At 32.7% G+C, this 20,537-nt stretch overlaps 1 protein-coding gene across 2 annotated transcripts; it reads left to right on the top strand.

The window, feature by feature from the left end:
- Positions 1–111: 111 nt before the first annotated feature.
- Positions 112–18,886, top strand: LOC143202655 (uncharacterized). 2 transcript variants are annotated; one of them, XM_076414310.1, is made up of 12 exons: positions 112–355; positions 3,796–6,571; positions 7,813–7,940; positions 8,501–8,710; positions 8,777–8,821; positions 8,880–9,094; positions 10,423–10,884; positions 11,963–12,027; positions 12,084–12,319; positions 12,376–12,562; positions 14,131–14,384; positions 18,643–18,886. In XM_076414310.1, exons 1-11 carry the CDS (start codon positions 170–172, stop codon positions 14,340–14,342), a joined length of 4,722 nt encoding a protein of 1,573 aa, XP_076270425.1. In that variant the 5' UTR covers positions 112–169; the 3' UTR covers positions 14,343–14,384; positions 18,643–18,886. The 2 variants fall into 2 exon arrangements, with proteins under 2 accessions (XP_076270425.1, XP_076270423.1); XM_076414308.1 differs by lacking the exon at positions 18,643–18,886 and having other exon boundaries at positions 14,131–14,449.
- The last annotated feature ends 1,651 nt before the right edge of the window (positions 18,887–20,537 follow it).

Genomic DNA, 20,537 nt, shown 5'->3' with positions numbered 1-20,537 from the left:
TTCAATTATCCCGGACAATAACTTAATCACGATAAGAAAACCACTACGTTCCGGATTGAACGATAACAATTTCGTCCAATGTGAGAGCTGATCGTTCCGCGTCCATATTTTTCATTTAATCGCAGCCAGACCTCTCGATGAATGACAGTTTAAAACAAGCTCTGTCGAAATGACGTGCGGTGGTCGAACTTACGTAGTTAACGAAGACGACGGTTTCTGTAATGGGAGGAAAGTGAGGAGATATAGGGACACATCGTTTAGATCTATTGTCGGCTTTATGTTGTTAATACTGCTGTTTTGGGTAGTGGTATCGTGTGTGATATATGGTATACAAAAACATAAAGAAAATCAATCGGTAAGATCTATTTTGTTGTAAATAATTCCGTTTGACTAACAATTACATAATTATTGCTAATTAATTATTTCCCAAGTTGTTTGTATTACAATTATCATTAATGGTATATTCGCAATTAAAGAGATTTGATTCCATACTATAGTTTTAAATAGTCTTTGGAGTCTATTGAAAACATATAATTCAATCATGTTCTTCGTTCTTTTGTTATTGTGCTGTTTTATGCTGTTCAATTTACTGGCTGGCATTTTCATTTCTTCAAGAACTCATTATTCACAATACATTATTTATTGTTGGCATTGTTGCTTGCTTTTACATATTTCTTCGTACATTTAAATCTGAACTTTTGGTTACCAAAATATGATTAAATATGATGCTCAGGCTGAACATATTTTACTGATGATTATGATAAATAAAAAAGTATATCTTTGATGTTTAGATAAAAAGGATACTATATACATAAGTTATATTTTATGAAAGCTTGTTTTAAATTAATAAAAACTATTATTTCACTTAAAAACTGATTTATTCAAGAAAAGAAGAGGCGGCTGGTTGGACGGCGATATAAATCGACACTCTGGGTTTATCTATTAGTAAACAGACTAACCCGTCTCACCAGTCACACAATTATAAAAACGATAGCTGGATAGTCACTATATAACACCTCCCACCTACATAAGTACCACAGGGGTGTACGTGGTCGTTATTTCGTCTGAATAGCTTACAACTGTTATAAAAATTGTTTTTGAGCATCAATTGTACCTTTGTGGTAAAGCATACGAAGGCAGTGCCTTGAAATGGCACTCTTTCTACCCAAATTTTGATGGTACGGAGTGGTCTTCCAAATTTTGATCAGTCCAAATTCCAATAGTCTACGACTAAGAAACTGAGCTACTGCAATCGATCTTTGGTGGCAATTCACCTTGAACTGCAAGCTTCTGTTCAAATTCCAATAGGCAACAATAATTCACAGCAACTTCAGTCCGCCTTTGTCAGCGTTACACTTGCCCGAACTCTACTTTAATTACACCAAGAAACGCTTCGAAAAACTACGGAACGATTGTCAGCCCATAGTCTTATTTTCTTGATAATGAATTTGACCCCGGTAAATTGAATCCTACAGACTAAGTTGTCTTAAAGCTTGAAATAAAAGAAATATATATTATTTTATTTCCTATATTTATTTAGTTATTGAAAAAAACTGAAGAAAGCCAGCAAATCGAGGAAAGACCTCCCTAAAAAGTATTATTGACCTTTTGGTCCACGAAACATTGACAGTGCCTGGATATGTTGCCTTTACGTTATGATAAACGTTGCCTTTGAAACTTTTATTCTTTGATTGTAGAATTGTTCTGGCAGTAAAGGCTGAGTCATCAACATTATGAGAGTTTGTTTAGGTGACGTCCAGGAGCAATAATAATGTTTTCTTCATCTAATTAATCTTGGATGGTCTTTGTCAACCGCTTTTTCTTTTATGGGTCCATATAAAAAAGTCATCTTATCAACTGGTCGTTACTGGTGACATCAGGTAACTACTATTCCATGTAATGCATATTTCTGTCGGATAATGGGTAGTGTTTTGTACTGTATACCAAAATGTACAAAAAACAAAAGGCAGTTCGTATTTGTATTTTGTACCACAGAAAACAGAATATAACATAATGATGTAGAATTAACACCATTCTTCAGATTATATTTCGCTATTGCTTTCGGAAAATTGAAGAGATATGATTTGGATATCGATAATTCATGAATGTTAAAAACATTTATTATTCATTGTCGTTTATATATATAGAAAACCTTAACCATCATTTTACCTAAGTCATTCTTACATTATAACTTTTAATTGTTTTTGATTTTTTAATGTGCCTCTTTTTGATATCATAATTTAAATTTACTTTTATAGCCTTTATTTTAGGCAAATATTCTGTATATAAATCAGTATGTTTTGGCTAGTCGATTTTTTCTTCGTATGTATCATAAATTTCCTTGATATTCAACTCTCGAGATAAACTACTATGCAAACTCTAATGACTTGTTCTTCCACGAAATTACTATATACGACTGAAAACTCTTAGATTGAAGGGCTAAACTCATTTTTTTTCATGTTGACAGTAATTGAAAATGTTTATTGTTTACCAGGACAATATGAGTTGGGCATATTGATATTACAATGTGTCAATGTTTTTCAATGAATATTACTCTCTGATGTCCCATTTATAGCAAAGCACGTTTGGTTTTTGGTTTTACCACATTTGTAACATACAATAGCAATGACATGACATTTTTTTGCTCATTTATTCGCAATATTTTATTTATACAAGTGATACTTCGGGAGTTACGGGTAAAATTGGAATTGTCACTATTCCATACCAGCAGTCTCTAGTATTTCCTATTTCAAGAAAAATATAATTGTTCCAGAAAGATAAGAAGGAATGGGGAGCATTACGTAACAGCAACAATCATATGTGGTCATTGGATTCCCCAGACAGAAAATAATTCTGTAAACGCCGCAATAATAATATAATGTTAATATGTAACTCATCATCTAACGTCGACAATCACTGTATTGAATACAAGTTAGTTGTTATTATATTGTCAAATTTTTATATTAGATAGATATCAGTTGAATAATTCAATTGAATTGAATAAGTCTCAAATAACTTGCAAGAAATTTAACATGTAACCATGTCTACATGTACTACGTACTACATACATAATTTGACTTATGTGTAAAAAAGATCTTATTAATATATCTAAGACACTTTACATTTTCGTTTTGTCTAAGAATAGAGTAGTATGGGCTTGCATGTATTATATTATCAGCGATAGTTATTGGTAAAAATGCGAAAAATCGTTGCAAACAAATGTTAAATTCGATGGCTTATCATACAAATTTAACAACGTATTGTTGACAAAGAGTAACAAGCGCGCAAACTCGAATTGGAACTTCTACCGCACCAAACATACCCACTAGAAATAGCACTTCCCGATTACAACTTGTTCAGATCGATCGATGCTTAATACATCGCTTCCAAATTAGAAACATTTCTCCGTGATATCAAAGAGATGAGAAAAATATTTGGATTGATATATAATTCCCTATACTTTTCCTAGCATGTAACAGTATTTTGTATCAACAGCAGTGTTAGGTAAAGTTTATTGTTTACAAAGAACGGCTATCTTTTCGCCCAAATAGCTCTTAATTCTGCCCTAATATTAAAAAGCTGATGTTAACGGGTTAGCCTATAAATCTATATACTTGTTATTTTTTGTTTTATAGTTAAATCGTAAATTCACAAATAAAAAGCAAAAGTTATGCAGACGTCTTCATGAGTAGTTGTTCATATTGTAATGATTTTCCAGCCGATTTCAACGTTTCAATATTTTTGTAGCATCTCCGAAAGTAATCTATTAGCTGACGAAGTTATGTTTTTTTTTAGAATTTACCTGCATCATCACGCAAAACACCAGAAGAAGCACACAACGACAAATATCTGGCAAAAGAATTTAGAACTACTACACCAAGTCCGCCTATAAAAGTAAAGAAATATGATGAGGATAAAAATGGCATAGAATTCGTTCCAACAGTAACATCTGAAGAAAAAAATAAAAGTTCCGTTTCTACTCCAGTAACTACACCTGCTCATGATGATAAATATGGTCAGTCGCCTAGTTCGAGTGACACACCCCATCATCATCATCCATACAATAATGAAACCACAGAACGTGAAAAATCCACCGAAACTCATCCTGGTAATAATTACAACACAACAGAAAGAAATTTTGAAAAGCAACAACATATTAATAACAGTTCCACAACAGTAGCATCAGTACAGCAAAATGAAACATTATCGCAAACTACACCGGTATATAACAAGGCATCTTCCGGTTATTCTCCCAATTTTACAACTGTAAGTCCGCAAAGCGATACTGCAAAATATCAGGAAAATAATAATGCTGCAGTTACAGAAAGTATTATTAAAAAAGAGCACAAACATGATGACAAGCAAGTGGTGAAGGAGACAGAGGATTCGATGGTACCTGTTACAGAAACGTTTATTAAAAAGACAGCTTATATAGTAGGACAAGAAGAAGAACCAGTTACTGATAAAACATCACCTGAAATCACTACTTTATCACCTGAACCCAATACTACTCAGGAATACATGAGCAATAACACAAAAACATCACAAAATGTAACTTCCACAGAAACAACAACACCACAGAGAACTTTACTGACCACAACTTCTGGGAATATAAAGGAGCAAATATCATCTAAATCAAATTCTAGTCAGGAACAAGTCGATGTTGGCATTATATCTTCCAAGCATCCATCTGCTGCAGAAACAACTACACAGATAAACTTACTGACTACTAATGTTATTATTATAAATGAACAAGTGCCAGCTAACTCAAATTCCAGTCAGGGACCAGTAGATGTTAGTACTATATCATCACAAAATTCACCAACCATAGAAATAGCAACAACAGAGATAAATTTACTGACCACAAGTTCCAATGATTTCAATGAACAAATCTCATCAAATTCGAATTCTACTGAAAGACAAGTGGATGCCAGCATTATAACTTCTGAAAAGTCTTCAGCTGTAGAAATGACAACAGCACAGGTAAACATACTGACCACAAATGTTAACGATATAGACGAGCAAGTGTCAGCTAAATCAAACTCCAACCAGGGATCAGTGGATGTTAGCATCACAACTTCCCAAAGTTCATCAGCTGTAGAAATAACAACACAGACAAACTTATTGACCACAAGTGTCAATTATATAAACGAAGAAGTGTCAGCCAAATCGAACTCTAGCAAGGGACCAGTGGAGGTTAGCATCACAACTTCCCAAAATTCATCAGCTGTAGAAATGACAACAGAGGTAAACTTATTAACCACAAATGCTAACGATATAGATGAACAAGTGTCATCTAGATTAAACTCCAGTCAGGGACCAGTGGATGACAGCATCATAACTTCCCAAAACTCATCATTTATAGAAATAACAACGCAGGTGAACTTATTGACCACAAATGTCAATAACATAAATGAAGAAACATCATCTAAATCAAACTCCAGTCAGGAAGTAGTGGATGTTAATACCATTTCATCACAAAATTCATCAGCTATAGAAATAACGACATCGCAGGACAATTTAGTGACAACAAGCGCCAATAACATAAATGAACAAGTCTCGCCTAAATTAAATGACAGCGGAAAACAGTTCGATATGGACAAGACACCAACAGAAAATCCGGCAGTAGAACAAGGCAAGTTTTCCACAGAACAATCATCCAGCTCAATTACTAACAAAAATCAAATCGATGAATCGACTGAAAGTTCTCAAACCGACAGCGTTGTTCAGCCCACCACTAAAGAAACAGAAACGATTGAAGAACATTCTACTATCGCTAAGGAAATTCAAGAAAAACCTATAGTAAACACAATGAGTGGATCTAACACTGAATATATTACAACGACCATGAAAACAGATGTACAGTCAGAGTATAAAACTACTACTGAAGCTCTACCAACAAGTGTTGAAAATTTAGATACTCAAATAACAACGACAGAGGCTGTACTAGAAAAAACAGCACATATTTACAGTTCAAATAACATCGAAGTTACCACGACAGTTGATAAAGTTATCACCACTACAGAAGACCAACAGAAAATAGAAACAACAGTTAAACCAACAGAAGTGGCCACAATGAAAAATGAAGAATATAGCTCAAGAAAAGTATATGACACTGCTACCACAACAGAGGAAACCCTTAAGTCAGAAACAGAATATAATAAAGAAATACAGGTTACCGAAGAAGCTGCCTTACAAAAAACAACTAGTACATCAGAAATTCCTGATTTACTGAAACCTACCAGTACACAGTTAACGCCGGTTTTCAGGGAACCACCTATCTTAAACGAGACAGAGAAAGTAAAAACCTGCGACACATCGAACTGTAAAATGAAATCCAGCCAAATATTGAAACTGATAGATTACGAAACTGAACCATGTGAAAACTTCTATCAGTTCTCCTGCGGAGACTATCACAGTGACGATAAGAATACCTTAGTTGAAGTATTACTTGAAGCCTACTATACTGGAAAAATCCCAAAAAGAGGCAACCCCAAATATATAACGTCTTTTTTTGAAAAATGTCTTGAATATGAAGAAACCACTTCACTAACCGACAAAATAGAAAAAGGTGAGTAAATTATAATTTATTATTATATTAATGTGCCACAGTGGCGGTTAATGCATAAGCCATACAGTGCTGCAGAGCTACCAAAAAAAACTAAAAAAGCTCTCAAAAAATAATTATGTTATCTCGCTGAAATACTAAAATATTTTCTATTACCAAAAAGCAAACCGCACTTAGTATTCGCGAATTATTGTTGTAATAAGCGATAAAAAACTGCAATGAAATGCAATGAACAGTTGGATAACCTGCTATTGGTTGCTACCGATTCACGCTATCGCTATTATTTATCTGTGCCACACGATCGTGCTCTGCGAGCTCCTTCAAGTACCCACGTGCAACCTGCTTCACCCTTGTCGGTCTAAATGGTCTAAAACAAGTCCAATATTTAAGTGGAGATATTGGCATTTAGGCCAGCGCCGTTTGGCTCGTATGTTAATGCATTACAGAAAACCGATATCTGCATCGGAATTTTACGCAACTTTCGATCAGTTAATAATAACTATATTAATAACTGTGACTAATGAAGTAGACTTTAATTTAATTAGTGTAAAGACATTTTTTAAATATTCTTACGAAGAAATAAGGATCACCGATCTAGGGCACTTAAGCCTGAAAATTAAAAAAAAAAACATGAAAACTCTAAAATCCATCTTCCTAAATGTATGGAAATTGCAACACTAGGGTCAATTAATATTATGACTTAATTAAATTCAGCGTATTGGATAAATATACAGGGATATATACAATGAAAATGTGTCAAAGAATAGGTATGTTTTATCAATAATTATAAAATGCTTTAAACTTTGTGGAGCGTTTGAATTGGCCCTTCGGAGACTTGATGAAAGCGTGCACTTACAATTTTTTAGCTGAACTAGATGTAACTCTAAGTGAGCACCTAAAAAATTTTTTCGTATTTCAAGACACCTCCATAGAAATACAGAACAATATGTTACAGTATATGCTTGAAGTTTGTCATGTCAATAATTCAATCAAACAACTGATGCTGGTGCAAAATCTCAATTGATAGTTATTTTTAGATATATTCGCGATGGTGAGCCAATTGAAGATTTTTGCTGTTTCTCCAGTGTTGTTGGTGCCTTGGGAGAATATGTCACCACTTATTAGTATGGAAATAAAATTTGTTTTAGTAAAATGTGACATTGTTTTCATCCATACAGTTGAGCTAATATTAACCTGATTAAAAAAAAAAGAATTAATATATAAATATTGCATATAATTTTTAGTGAGGAACATTAATGTGCGTAAAGACGACTTGACGCACATATTGAGACATTTAATGGTACACCAGTCTACGCCCTTCTTTGATATCCGACTTGGACCTTTAAACAAGAACGATCCGTATACAATTCAGGTAAATATTAATCTTTATTCGCTTTAATTCAAATAAATGAGCACCAATTATAAAATATTTACATCTTCAAATCTATTATATTAAAATAGCAATACAGATCATGGACAAAATATTATGAACATCAAGTATTGAGCTATCATGTTCTTGTAAATCAGCGTCAATTTTCAATATTATACCAAAGCATCCGCGAACTGGTTCAATGATTCTGAAGATGGGAACCTCTTATAACCGTTCAATTATATTGAAGCCTGATAATTGTGCTAGCCAGGAAAAGAATTTGATGATACTTTCATGCTACTTAAACCTGAAAGACTGAGCACATCTTTCTGGCCGTATGTATAACGTAAGAACTTCATCAAGTGTCCATGTTCTATGATCATTGTCCCACTTCTTTCGCAGCTTAGCGACAATATTTGGTTAACTTCTGTTATCATAATGATGTATCTTGTATTTATATTTATAGAGTAGAATGTTATACAATTGCTATAACTTTTGCCCTTTTTAACTTATATATAAAATGGCTATATTATTAATTTACCATTAACGTTTTACCTTTCCAGGTAGTGCCTCCAAGTAGTGGATACCATAAAGTCGGTTTAAGGAATTGGTCGATAAAAAAACACATTGAACAACATTGCTATCAGTCTTGCATGAGCTATCACTATAAAAAGCAGATAGACTTGAATGAAGTCCATAACAAATACAAAAAATGTCAACGGGATACGTTCAAGAAAATTTCTGAACATTTTTTCACTACGTACAACACATCCGTAAGTCAATTGGTGGACTTCACTATCAAACTATAATCTTATTACTGATTTTTTATCACTTTTTAGGTAAGTGATGAGGATGATTTCCTAAGCTTCTTCCAAAACATAATGGTAAAATATAAATCACTGATACAAGAGAAAATCTCGTTTACTAATATTTACATTTTAGTTTGATACCCCCAATTTAGACATAGAGCAGGAACTATTGAGTAAAAATTACAGAAAAATAACAGTGGACGAATTATCGAAGAAATATGATGTTATTTGTGACTGGATCGGATTATTTAAAAATATAAGTTACGGTCAGTTGAAAGAAAACTCAACCGTTTATGTTTTAATGGAGGATCAGTACTTTAAGCCATTAATGGATATGTTAAAAAAGAGGTAATTTAACAGTTTATGTTTCATTTTTCTTGGTTTATTAATATTAGCTTAGTAAAAGAACGAAAATTCCTCGTTTCTATATAACCATTATTTTATTTTATATTTAGTCAACAATACTTTTCCTTGCTTCTAGCAACATTAAAAATATTTAATTTTGTTCACGAAAAGGATTTTTTGCAAGGAATTTTACTCCATTATTATTTTATAGCTGCCTGAAAGATAGGAAAAATATAGCTTCCAATCGACAGTACTAATAGAGAATATATTATTATAAGAGAAACATAATACTATTAGAAACAAACAAATAGAATCATATGCCACATTTTATTTCTCTACAATTATTGACTTGCGGATCTACTGACCGATGAAATAAAAAAAACTATATTCAAATCTGAATTAACGTACTGTTTCAACAAGATAATGTACCGCATCTACAAGTTGACGAGAACGATGACCGAATTAATTGAATTAGCGGTTTAAATGGTTGTTTCATTCACTGTGTAATGTAGATCTTGTCCCCACTAAACACTGACTGCTTGTAAATCTCAAAATAATGCTTCAGAAAAAGAAGTTGGACGCAAAAGATGAAATAGTTGCAGAAGTTGGGGCCTATTTTAAAAACAATGTCAAATCGCTAAAAAAAATGAAAGCTACTAAACTGAATGTATTACACTTACAGGATACATAAAGTTATATATTGCCTGAACGTTACTTTATTAGTTACGTCTGCAATAATTGAGTCCTTGTAAACATATCTAATCACAACATTTATTTAAACTACATATAGAAAAAATCTGTACTTAGTACCAGCTACCTTTCGAAATAAATAGTTCAGATAAAACAGATTAGATGGTGAAAGATTTTCAATTTATGTTTTATTATAAAAAAATTCTGGTACACAGGATCAGGAACACAGAACCTTCATTAATGATTGTAAAAGTGTCCAATTCGGTACAAACGCTTAAAAATACCTCTTTTCAAATCATGTTGCATTTGCTATTAAGTATTAGTCCAGAAGAATCAAATTTGTCACTTTCAGATTTTCTAAGCTCTGACTTAACCTTACTGATATATCGATATTTTTCTCAAAAAATGTAGTCGACATTTTTTTCCTATATATCGAAAATACTGATATTTCTCGATATATTTTCAAAGAAGTCTCAATAGTTATAAGTGAGAGTACCGAACTTTTAGTTGTATAATAGACTCGCGTAAATTTATCGTTCAGTATTCTGACACCTTTATCAGACCAATGCAGAACTATTTATTGTTTTGCAATAATAAAATATGTATAAATTAAGTCATGCATATATATTATTTTACTTCAGGACGAAAACAGCTTCATATCTTATGGATCACTTGATGACGTACTTCCAATTGGAACTGGGAGAGTTTTTACTGAAGCCCATTGATAACAGAAACCGATTCTGCATGCAACAGACCGTAGAACTGATGCCAGAACTAGCCAACTACGTGTTTGTCCAATACTCGAAGTTACAGAAATCAAACATGCGAGTATTTGAAGAACTTTTTAAAGATGTCCTCTCTCAGTACTACTGGATCATCGACCAATCCGAATTAGAAGAAGACAACAAACTGCTGATAAAAAATAAATTAGATACACTAAAATTGCGGGATTTCATTGACGTAAAAAAAGATTCGGACTCGCTTGAGACTATTATGGAGAGCATCAACTTGTCTGAAGATCATTTATCAGCTGTGCTAATGCTTATGGAAGGTAGGAGGCAGACCTCGTATTCTTTACCAACTCCAATAGATATATATTTCTTGTAAGTATTTTTAGTAATTTCTAGTAATATATATATATATATATATATATATATATATATATATATATATATATATATATATATATATATATATATATATATGTTATATTATAGTGTTATTAACGTCATAAAATATTATATATCAACCAGAATACTATGAAAATATCTCCATATTTAACCAATGAAATAGAGAACCACGAAAATTTTAATAATGATTTTAACTTTATTAATAACTAAGTTAAGTTGACAAACTATAAAAAGGAAATCATTCAACAAATTCCGCATAAAAATTAAGTTATCTCAGTGAGAGAATTACACACTCAGAGTGTTCCCGCTGATTGCCAAACGTGTTATCTACTGGGTAGCATCACCGTGACCATCATCAATTCATAGTCAGAAAATATGTTTGTGAGAAAAACGCTCCCCTTCCATTCAATAAACAAAACCAACCCATTGTAAAGTGAGTCTCTAAAATAACTAAAAAGCAAATAACGTACAAACCTAAACTAGGTTGTGTAGATAAGATTTTCACACTACACCAACCCAATGGTGAAGAATAGAATGTATTAGATGTGGAAAACGTGCGATTCTCCCTTCTATTGGCCATAGCTCTGTTTTCGACTGTATGCTCACTTTGAACAGTTTTTAAAAACAAACGTTCAATATGATGCTATAAAGTCCTTGACAGATCAGATGTTCACTAATAATAGCGCTATATTCATTAATATATAGATTTTGGGGCTTCTAGCTCTACTATATCAACACGAAAACTCTAAACTCACTAAAACGAAGTATTAATAACTGAGATTCAGAAGTTCAAGTATCTGGCATCATAATTTACAAGATGTTAATTCGGTCCGTACTCCTCTACGGATCTAATGTCTACTTCAAGTTTGTTACACCCAACCAGGCTTTAAGTTTTCCAAAACAAGCTCTTCAGGAGAATCTTAAACACTCCATGGTTTGTCAGAAATAATCAAATTCATAGGGAAACTGGAACTCCAGAAATCAAGCACTTCATATCTCAATTCCTTTATAATAATACTGAATATATTAAAATTTCTATTTTTTTTTTCAGGAATTACCTTTTGAATGACCCTTTTGATTCTTTACCAAGATATATACCATACACAGGAAAAATTGGTTAGTAATCAAGTTCACCATCAAAGCTTAACTCTTACTTCAACATAATGTTTCAGTTATTCCCAATGCATACGTATACGATATCAGGAAAATGGAAAAGAACAAAATACCAAAGTATGTCTACACGACAAAAATAAAGTTCCACCTAAGTAGAGCAGTTGCTCTGTACCTGGATGAAGTACTGGCAGACACACGGTCATCATTTTACAGGCAATTCGGCAAAAACCTAGATTATGGCTTGCAAGGAGACGAAACTGTGTTGCAGATACATGATCAACAAATTAAATATAAGGTGACGTCATCTGACGTATTAGTTTTGTATATGTTAACATATTACAACTTTTCCAGGCCGACAATGACGCAATATGGGAAAAAGTATTGAACGTGTCCTTGAGGAATAGAGTTGCCGATAATTTGGCCTTGAGAGTAGCATTTACCAATACTTTTAATGATATCTCACAAAATCTAAATGCACTTCCATGGCTATCAGAATCGCATACGCCCGAAAAACAATATTTCATTTTAGTAGCTCAGGGTAAGTTGATATTAAGACATCATCATCATTGCAGAAAATCAAGCATCAACAAGGTAGACAGTGGCGTAGCGTAGTAGAGGCGACAAAATTTCACAATAAATAATTACAACAGGGAATTTTTCATTACTTATTCTGTGACTAAATTTGGAAATCTCCTTTATTTAAATGAGTCCCGAGCCTAACACATAGATGGTGAGAATTTTATTCGCCATTCACCATTTATTCAGTTATTGCTAACCTTAAAAAAAAAGCTGTTAAACTGTGACGCTCCTTTTGTTATTTTCAAAACAACGGATCAAAAACAATTTCGTGTTTTAATTTTACACTGAAATACCGAAAAAATTCGAGAAAAATACCGTTCAAGCGAAGCAATGGCTTGAAAAGTGTTATAAGGACTCCGCTCCATCAGAAAAAACAATAAAATGCTGGCGTGCTGACTTCAAACGTGGTCTTATAGAGAAACCGATCGTGAACAACGTAATAGATATCCAAATGAGGCGGTAACACTAGAAAACATCAAGAAAATGTACAAAATTGTTTTAAATCGTCGAAAAGTGAAGTTGCGTGAGTTAGATAACACCGTAAAGATATCAAAAGAACGTCTTGGATTTATATTGCATGAGCATTTGACTATGAAAAAGCTCTTTTCAAAGTGATTGCTGCGTTGCTCACTGTTAACAAAAAACATGTTGATGAATCTGAAGCAGTTTTTGGCCATGTTTAAAATTGCCTCTCCATTGCCTGGTTTAATGACAATAACGTAGTTGTTGTTTTGTAATCTATTGGAAACTGTCTTAAACAGCTGTGGTGACCAATTGGTTATTATTTTAGGAAAACATCCCCAGAGTTGTTATAATTTCCCTCTCTTCAATCTGCTCGATGTGGTTGCATGTTGGTGGTGTAAGAATTTAAGATAAAAGTTACATTATCCGTCAAGTGTTCTTCTGTAGTTCCATTTAACTGATTGTTACGGACTACTTCTGAATTATGTGTACATCGACCAATATTTTCTGTCCATCGTTGTCACAGCATTTTGTATTAATAAATACACAACAAATAAATATAAGTGACTTTTAAAATTAAAATTGATTGTAATACAGAGAAATTTCAGTAATATAACTAAAAAATCCATTTAATCAAACAAAATTAACACATTAAAACAAAAAAATTTAATATATTACTGTAAATTAACACACAGCATATAATCCAACTCACTATATCCCATGAAAGTATAAGTATAACAAATATCCGCGAGACTGGATGTGTTATGGGAATTAAGTTAAATTTAGTCTGCCGTTAAGAATCTGTCACAGTTACTTTTAGCACGTTTTACTTTTAATATCATAAATAATATGTCAACATAATGTAATATTTATTTTATTCTACATATAGCAATCTCCAATATTGCAGCGGTTACCAAAAAAATGTCCTTCTGTCTTAAGATTAAATATTGCTGGAATCTTACCGCCGCCAACTACCTGATCTAATTGTGAACCATTCTCTATAAACCATTCTCGAATTCACATCGATAGTCCGACAATTTTCAAACAACAAAATTCTTTTTTCAGAATACTGTAAAAAAACAGACGTAGGCGAGATGTCTCAGAGCCTCTACGAAACATCAGAGCTCACTCCGGCATTGCGAATAGAAACCCTAATGATTCATTCCAACGACTTCAATGAACAGTTCAAATGTACACCAGGCACCGCAATGAATCCCGAGATTGACAAAACGCAATTCGATTTGTTCAAATCCGAAGAATACGAATATCAGAGTTAAATTAAAACGTTTTAACTAAGAAATTAAGACTGCTTATAATAAGTATGTATATTTTATATTGTATCTCACCGAGTTATTTACTACAAATAAATTAAATAACATATTTATAGTTAGTTTATTATATTTAGGATGCTTATTTCTTAATCAACAGTAGCATTTAACTCTTGACGCTGAATATCGACTAAATCACTGTTTGTAGTAATTTTTTTTATTATTTAATTAATACTTTGTTACTAGTCGTTTCCGTCTAACCTACAATTTGATTTGATTAGTTTGATTCTTTTGAGTCTGTGTCCTGTTCTGATGTTATCCAAAAGTTGCTATATTTCAATATTGTGGTACACCTGCTTTAACTTCTTTTATTTTAGAGTAAGCTTCTTCTTGTTTGACTCTAAACATTCTGGTTGTAATGTATGATTTTAATAGTTCAGCGTATTGTTTTGGTAGCACTTTCTGTAGTTTATGAACAAGTCCTTCATGCCAAACCTTATCGAAAGCTTGTGCTATATCTAAGAATATAGCTGAGCATACTTTTTGACTTTCCTAGGCTTTTTCAATAACATCTGTTATTCTGTGGACCTGGTCAATTGTTGAGTGCTTGTTAATAAACCCAAACTGGTGTGTTGGTATTAGCTTTTTACTTTCTATAATCGGTTTTATTATTTTCAACAGGAGTTTTTCAAAAACCTTTGAATATTACTTACTGAAATTTACCTTCAGATATTACTGACAGCAGTGATATAGGTCTATATGCTTTTATTTCGTTTGGTGAGTTCTTTGTGGTATAAGACTTAATTATAATACACAATATAATTTGTAGTGTAGGTCTAAATAAACTAAGCAGTCTTTGGCCATGTTTAAAATTATTAAACAGGAATTTTTGCGTCGATATGTGACAGTGGATGATACATGGATCCATCACTTCTCTCATAAAACTAATTGTGAATAATTAAAAAACTCGATTCACGTTTTCACGCAGCCTCAACTGAAAGTTCAGAAACTTTTTCACCGCATTAGAATGTATTAATCTATTTCCTCCATGTCCACTCATTATCGGTAAAGTAATGTATTACCAGTAATGGTAAAGGCGACAGGACGGTCCTCTTGTTGCCTTTACCACTAGTCGCGGGTTGGAATCCTGCTGGGACATGATCGTAAATGTATATTTGTGATCCCAGTCACGCCAATAATCAGGTTGGGTAAGACAGGATATGGCCTTTCTAGGATATGGCCATGTTGATCACTCTACAGACGGTAGGCTTAATGCAGAAGCCCATGGTTCGGAGCCCACGTTTAACAGTAAGTCCAGTCCGGATGGTAAAAAAGAGATTCTCCTTTCTTGTAGTATAATTGCTGCAAAGGGAATACTCTAAATTACATAAAAAATGTATGATATTTTCTCTAGGTTAGTTATAATTTTCTAATATTCATTTATGACCTACGAATGCTTTTCCAGGTATTTCTAAATTTTTCTAACCTAGTCCTTTCCTAACTTAAATCTAATCTCTATGATATATACTTGTTACACTATGATAATGATGATTACACTATGATATATACAGTATTGTTACTCCCTGACTAGTACTATATATTAACAATTATATAAACATTTGTATAAATATAAATAATATTTTAATAAATATTAACGTTAAATAATGTCGTTAACACTACCAATTTACAATTTTCAAGAAGAAATCTGGTGTTAATACTCATTTAGAAAAATGTATACAATATACAGCAACCAAAATATTTTTTACAATTTTCTACAACTTTATCACCTTCTTCAACAACATGAAGATACCATGTCGAAAGAATTACCTTGGTAGACATTTACAATAAGAGTTTCATTCGATTTTAATAACTCGTAACACACTAAACCTTGTTGACCGCCATATTCACAGTACAACTTTGTGACCATGAACATTCTGCTTCGGTGTCAATGTAGATGTTTCCTCGGTAAATCTAATTGTAATAAAGTTCTCTCCTCTCTTCTTGTTGAAAACTCTCCTTCTTTTGTTTGGTAAGCAATAAAACCAGAATCTTAAAATAATAGGAAATGATACTTGCAATCAATTCGTGGGAAAATTTTCGAACAATCAGTAGCTTAAAACTGATATTATTTTTTGTGATAACATCGTTATTAGATATGCTTAGTACAATCTTAGTTATAAATTAATTTTTTACTACATTACATTTGTACTTGGATTAATTCATGAGCAAGACGAGTGCGAGATAAATACATGAATATGTATTCCTCAATTATAAATTTATAATAACTTAAGCTTTTATATAAGTTGGTATGATTTGGTTCGCTTCAATCTTCTGATATCATGTGCATTGTCCAGTAGTTGTATTGCTTCCACGTTAGTACGATTTAGTAATCTTCTTTCGTGTTTTAAGGCGAAATCTTGGATAACTTAGCATATCCATTTGATTTCCAGGTCACCGTGCAGTTCTTCGTTGGTTATGTAGCGAAAGGTCTTGGTAATTAATCGAAGAATTTTGTTTCGACAGCGTTGGTTGGTTGGATGACTGGTTGATTTTAATTTGAGTGCAGAACCATATTTACACCCCATATGTTCAAATTGCCTTTGATAAATCAATCTCTCTGATTTTAGATTAAGTTGAGAATATCTTCCGACTAACCAGTATAGTTGTTTTATTTTGGTTCTAATGTGTTTTGCTTCTTGTTTAACATGGTGTTGGACAGTATATAGTGCCAATATTTATTTCAGTCCCGTTTTTTTTTCGATACTAACTATCGAAGCTCGTATTTCTTCATTTTTAAGTTATTCTTGTTCGAAGTGTTTTTCCAGTCCAGTAAGCATCATAACCCCGTATTTGAATGTAGTTTTTTTAGAAAAATGTGTTTCCAGTATGAGAGCTATATAAATGTTATTTATTTTCAAGAATAATTCTAGTGCTCTCTTTGATTTAATCCATTTGCTTTCCATGTTATAATTCTCAAGAACAAATTACTCATTTTTATTTTTCTTTAGCTTGTTTTGGGTAGTTTTCTCCAATCCGGATTTCTCCAATTTTTCCATCCTGTCTGCTAACTGACTAAATTTCTGTCTCATTTCAGTCTGGAATATTTTGAGCACTGTTATTACAACTATGAAATAATGTCAGATCAATGGTATATCTAGTATAGAAACGCGTCAAGCAAACACTTTCAAACTATATTCAAAGTACCGATATTTCAAAAATAATCACAGTATAATTAAAGAAATTATTATTTCCATAACTCTTTGTTATTGTCATCATGGCTCAAAGAAAATTATCACATAGTGTAAATACATATAAAATAAATATAATAAATATTATTTTCTTTTTTTACAAATAAATTTTTGGGTTTTCGTTCAAATAACCCATTTAGTTGGCGCTCCATCGTTGATTAATGAGGGCCTGTGGCTTAATCCCGATACACCGTCGGCATTCAGGCGCAGTCAGCAATTTCAGGCTTGTCGTTGCGCCAGACCACTAACTACCGCCTGAATGTCAGCTAATAGCTGATCGGTTAATAACTATTGACAAGTCGAAGCAGGACGATGATGTACGGGTGTACTAAATACGAGAAAACGAACGAACACTATCTGGTTTTATCTCGTTGAAATTAACTAATGATTTAACAAAGCTTAAAAAAATAGTTACTTTAAAATTACTATTGACATAATATATAGTATAAATAGTGTATATACAATTTAAAAATCAAGGCAAATACAGGACTACAAACACAACCATAAAGAAGTAGAGATTCTATCCAGACAGCACACATCAGCACCCATACTGAAGTGGTAATGGTTGTTTTGTCAGTAACACTTAACTTAACATAGCCTAGATTATATGGGCAAAATAGATTTCACGTAGGAATCCGAGGAATTTGTACGCATTTTCTCCTGTTAAGGCCTTTCTAAAATTTTGCAGTTTTTGTTAAAAAGTTTGCTTAGTTCTAATCTGGGTGGGCTGTGGACAGTCGATCAGTATATGATAGATTGAAATAAGGGTATGGTGACAAAATTCACAGTGAGCAGGCGGGCTCGAAGTCATCAAGTGACCCTACGAGAAACGATAGTGGGCCAATCTCAGTCGTCTCGTTTCTAGTGAACATGTGAGACTGTATTAAAAATGTTTAAAAATTAAATTATAATTTTTTATTTGTATGTAATAAAACAAATTTTAAGCTTCGATAGTTTTGAAGATTTTAAAAAGGAAGATTATCTAAATAATAGTTTCACGCAATCCGCATTTCAATAAAAGTATTTATATAGTTTATTGTCGCCTTTTTTTTTCAATACAGCGTCAATTATCGCTTACCTCCATGCCAGAGTACCGTAGTTTTTCCGATCGATCCATTCCATGGCAGGTTTTGGAAAGTATGTTACGTTTAATTTTAATTTAGTACTTATGGTTATTGTACATTTTATTTTTTAGGTCGTGTTTAAGTTCTATTGTATTATCTATATCTGTTATAGTATTATATATTTATTATTATGTTATTTAAATACAGCGACTAACATATTATTAAAATACGATAAAACATTTATGGGGTTATTATTCAATTCCTTTTTACAGAACCACAAAACATTCAAACATAAAATTGTATGGTAACAGTATTCAGTAATTATTTGTTTTCTTTTCTTTTTTAAAGTTAGTACGTGAAGGAATATATACATCTCCGTCTTGCGTATACTACCGTTGTAGAAATAAGTAAATTTAAAATAAATTGCTCCAAGAAATTATCTCCGTCCTTCCCTCTCTCACAATTTGTAAAGTAAAGAATGCATACATCTTCGTCTGACATCACGAAAGGAAAAATACTATTTTCAATCGCTACTTTTTTGACTATCCACTGTTTTACGACTAGCGACGGTTTCGACTATTTTCAGTCGATAGTTTCCACCGTTAGTTAAAACAAATTCTATATCTTTCTCCCTGATACCATAATAAAAATGAAGTAATTCCTTTAAGATACTACAATGAGAACACAGTTTGGGTACAAATTAAAAGACGCAGATTATGGTCTGCACATGTCGAAGGCAAGGAGAAGCAGTTCCTCACAGAGTTCTGACATAGATCAAGACTGTACCGAGATTTAGTGACGAAAATTTGAAGGCAACAATGGCGTATTTGTTGCCAAAAATAACATGATGGTCATGTTCCCAAGACAACTGGTTAGAGTTAACAAAAAATATATTATTACATATACTAGTAAAGAATAGCACAAGGAAATTTTAAACCCAAATAACCTAGGATACATATCCGCTTAAGATCTAAAAAATATCAACCCTATCTTCACTTTTCTATTCCATCTGCGTGCCGACCGCGCATCGGCCGACAAATTTATTCTCTCTATCTTGGCCCCATGAATCAAAATCGCATAAGATATTATAAAAACATATTTCCCGCTTCACAAATTTTATAGTTGCCTCTCCCCCAGGACCAATTTTAACCCTCGCTCTCCTTTGAACGGATTTCCGCATAACTTCCGAAAAATCACTCCCCGAAATCGTTCCCGATGGAACTTTAAAAAAATTGTTTTGACGGAAATATCGGCGATGGTCTATTGAATCGAATTATTCAATCTCGTTTAAAAGAAAACGCTTTTGTTTTACAACTTGCTGAGTTAAATTGGGTGAATATTTTGTCGATGTCTAATTAATAAGAATGGTTTTTACCAAATGTTTTAAATTAGGATAGGTTAACGATCTGAAGGATCACAAGAAGTTACAACACAATGAATAACAATACAAATAATAATACAACACAACACCAAGACGCTTATTGTTTTCTAGGCGTTTACATAAAATAGAGCAGATTCAAAAGAACGAAAAATGGCTACCATACGTACTGAATGAAAATGTCACATTTCGAATCGTTCCAATTTCACAGTGTCATTACTTACCAGGCAAGAACGAACATTTTCTATTGTATTGTATTGTATTCTATTGTAACTAATGATAAAAAGCAGACCTACTACAATAATCTCAAGCGCAAAAAGTCATGGGTTAGTCTATGAGAGTAGTCCATATCAACTCCAACATGAGATATTCAGGGCCATGCTATCCATATTGTGAGATCAGCAAGGTGTAAACTATTACTGAAGAGGTCTACTGATATCAAACGAATAAATTGAACGATGTAATATTACAAAAAATACCAGCAATAACGAGTAACAGAAGCACAGTAATTCCT

The sequence above is a fragment of the Rhynchophorus ferrugineus genome, unplaced genomic scaffold (genome assembly GCF_030347505.1).
Source record: "Rhynchophorus ferrugineus isolate W39M unplaced genomic scaffold, kcgeb_rfMv2 rfM9, whole genome shotgun sequence".
Taxonomy (NCBI): domain Eukaryota; kingdom Metazoa; phylum Arthropoda; class Insecta; order Coleoptera; family Curculionidae; genus Rhynchophorus; species Rhynchophorus ferrugineus.
This window is presented reverse-complemented; position numbering and strand designations above follow the sequence as displayed.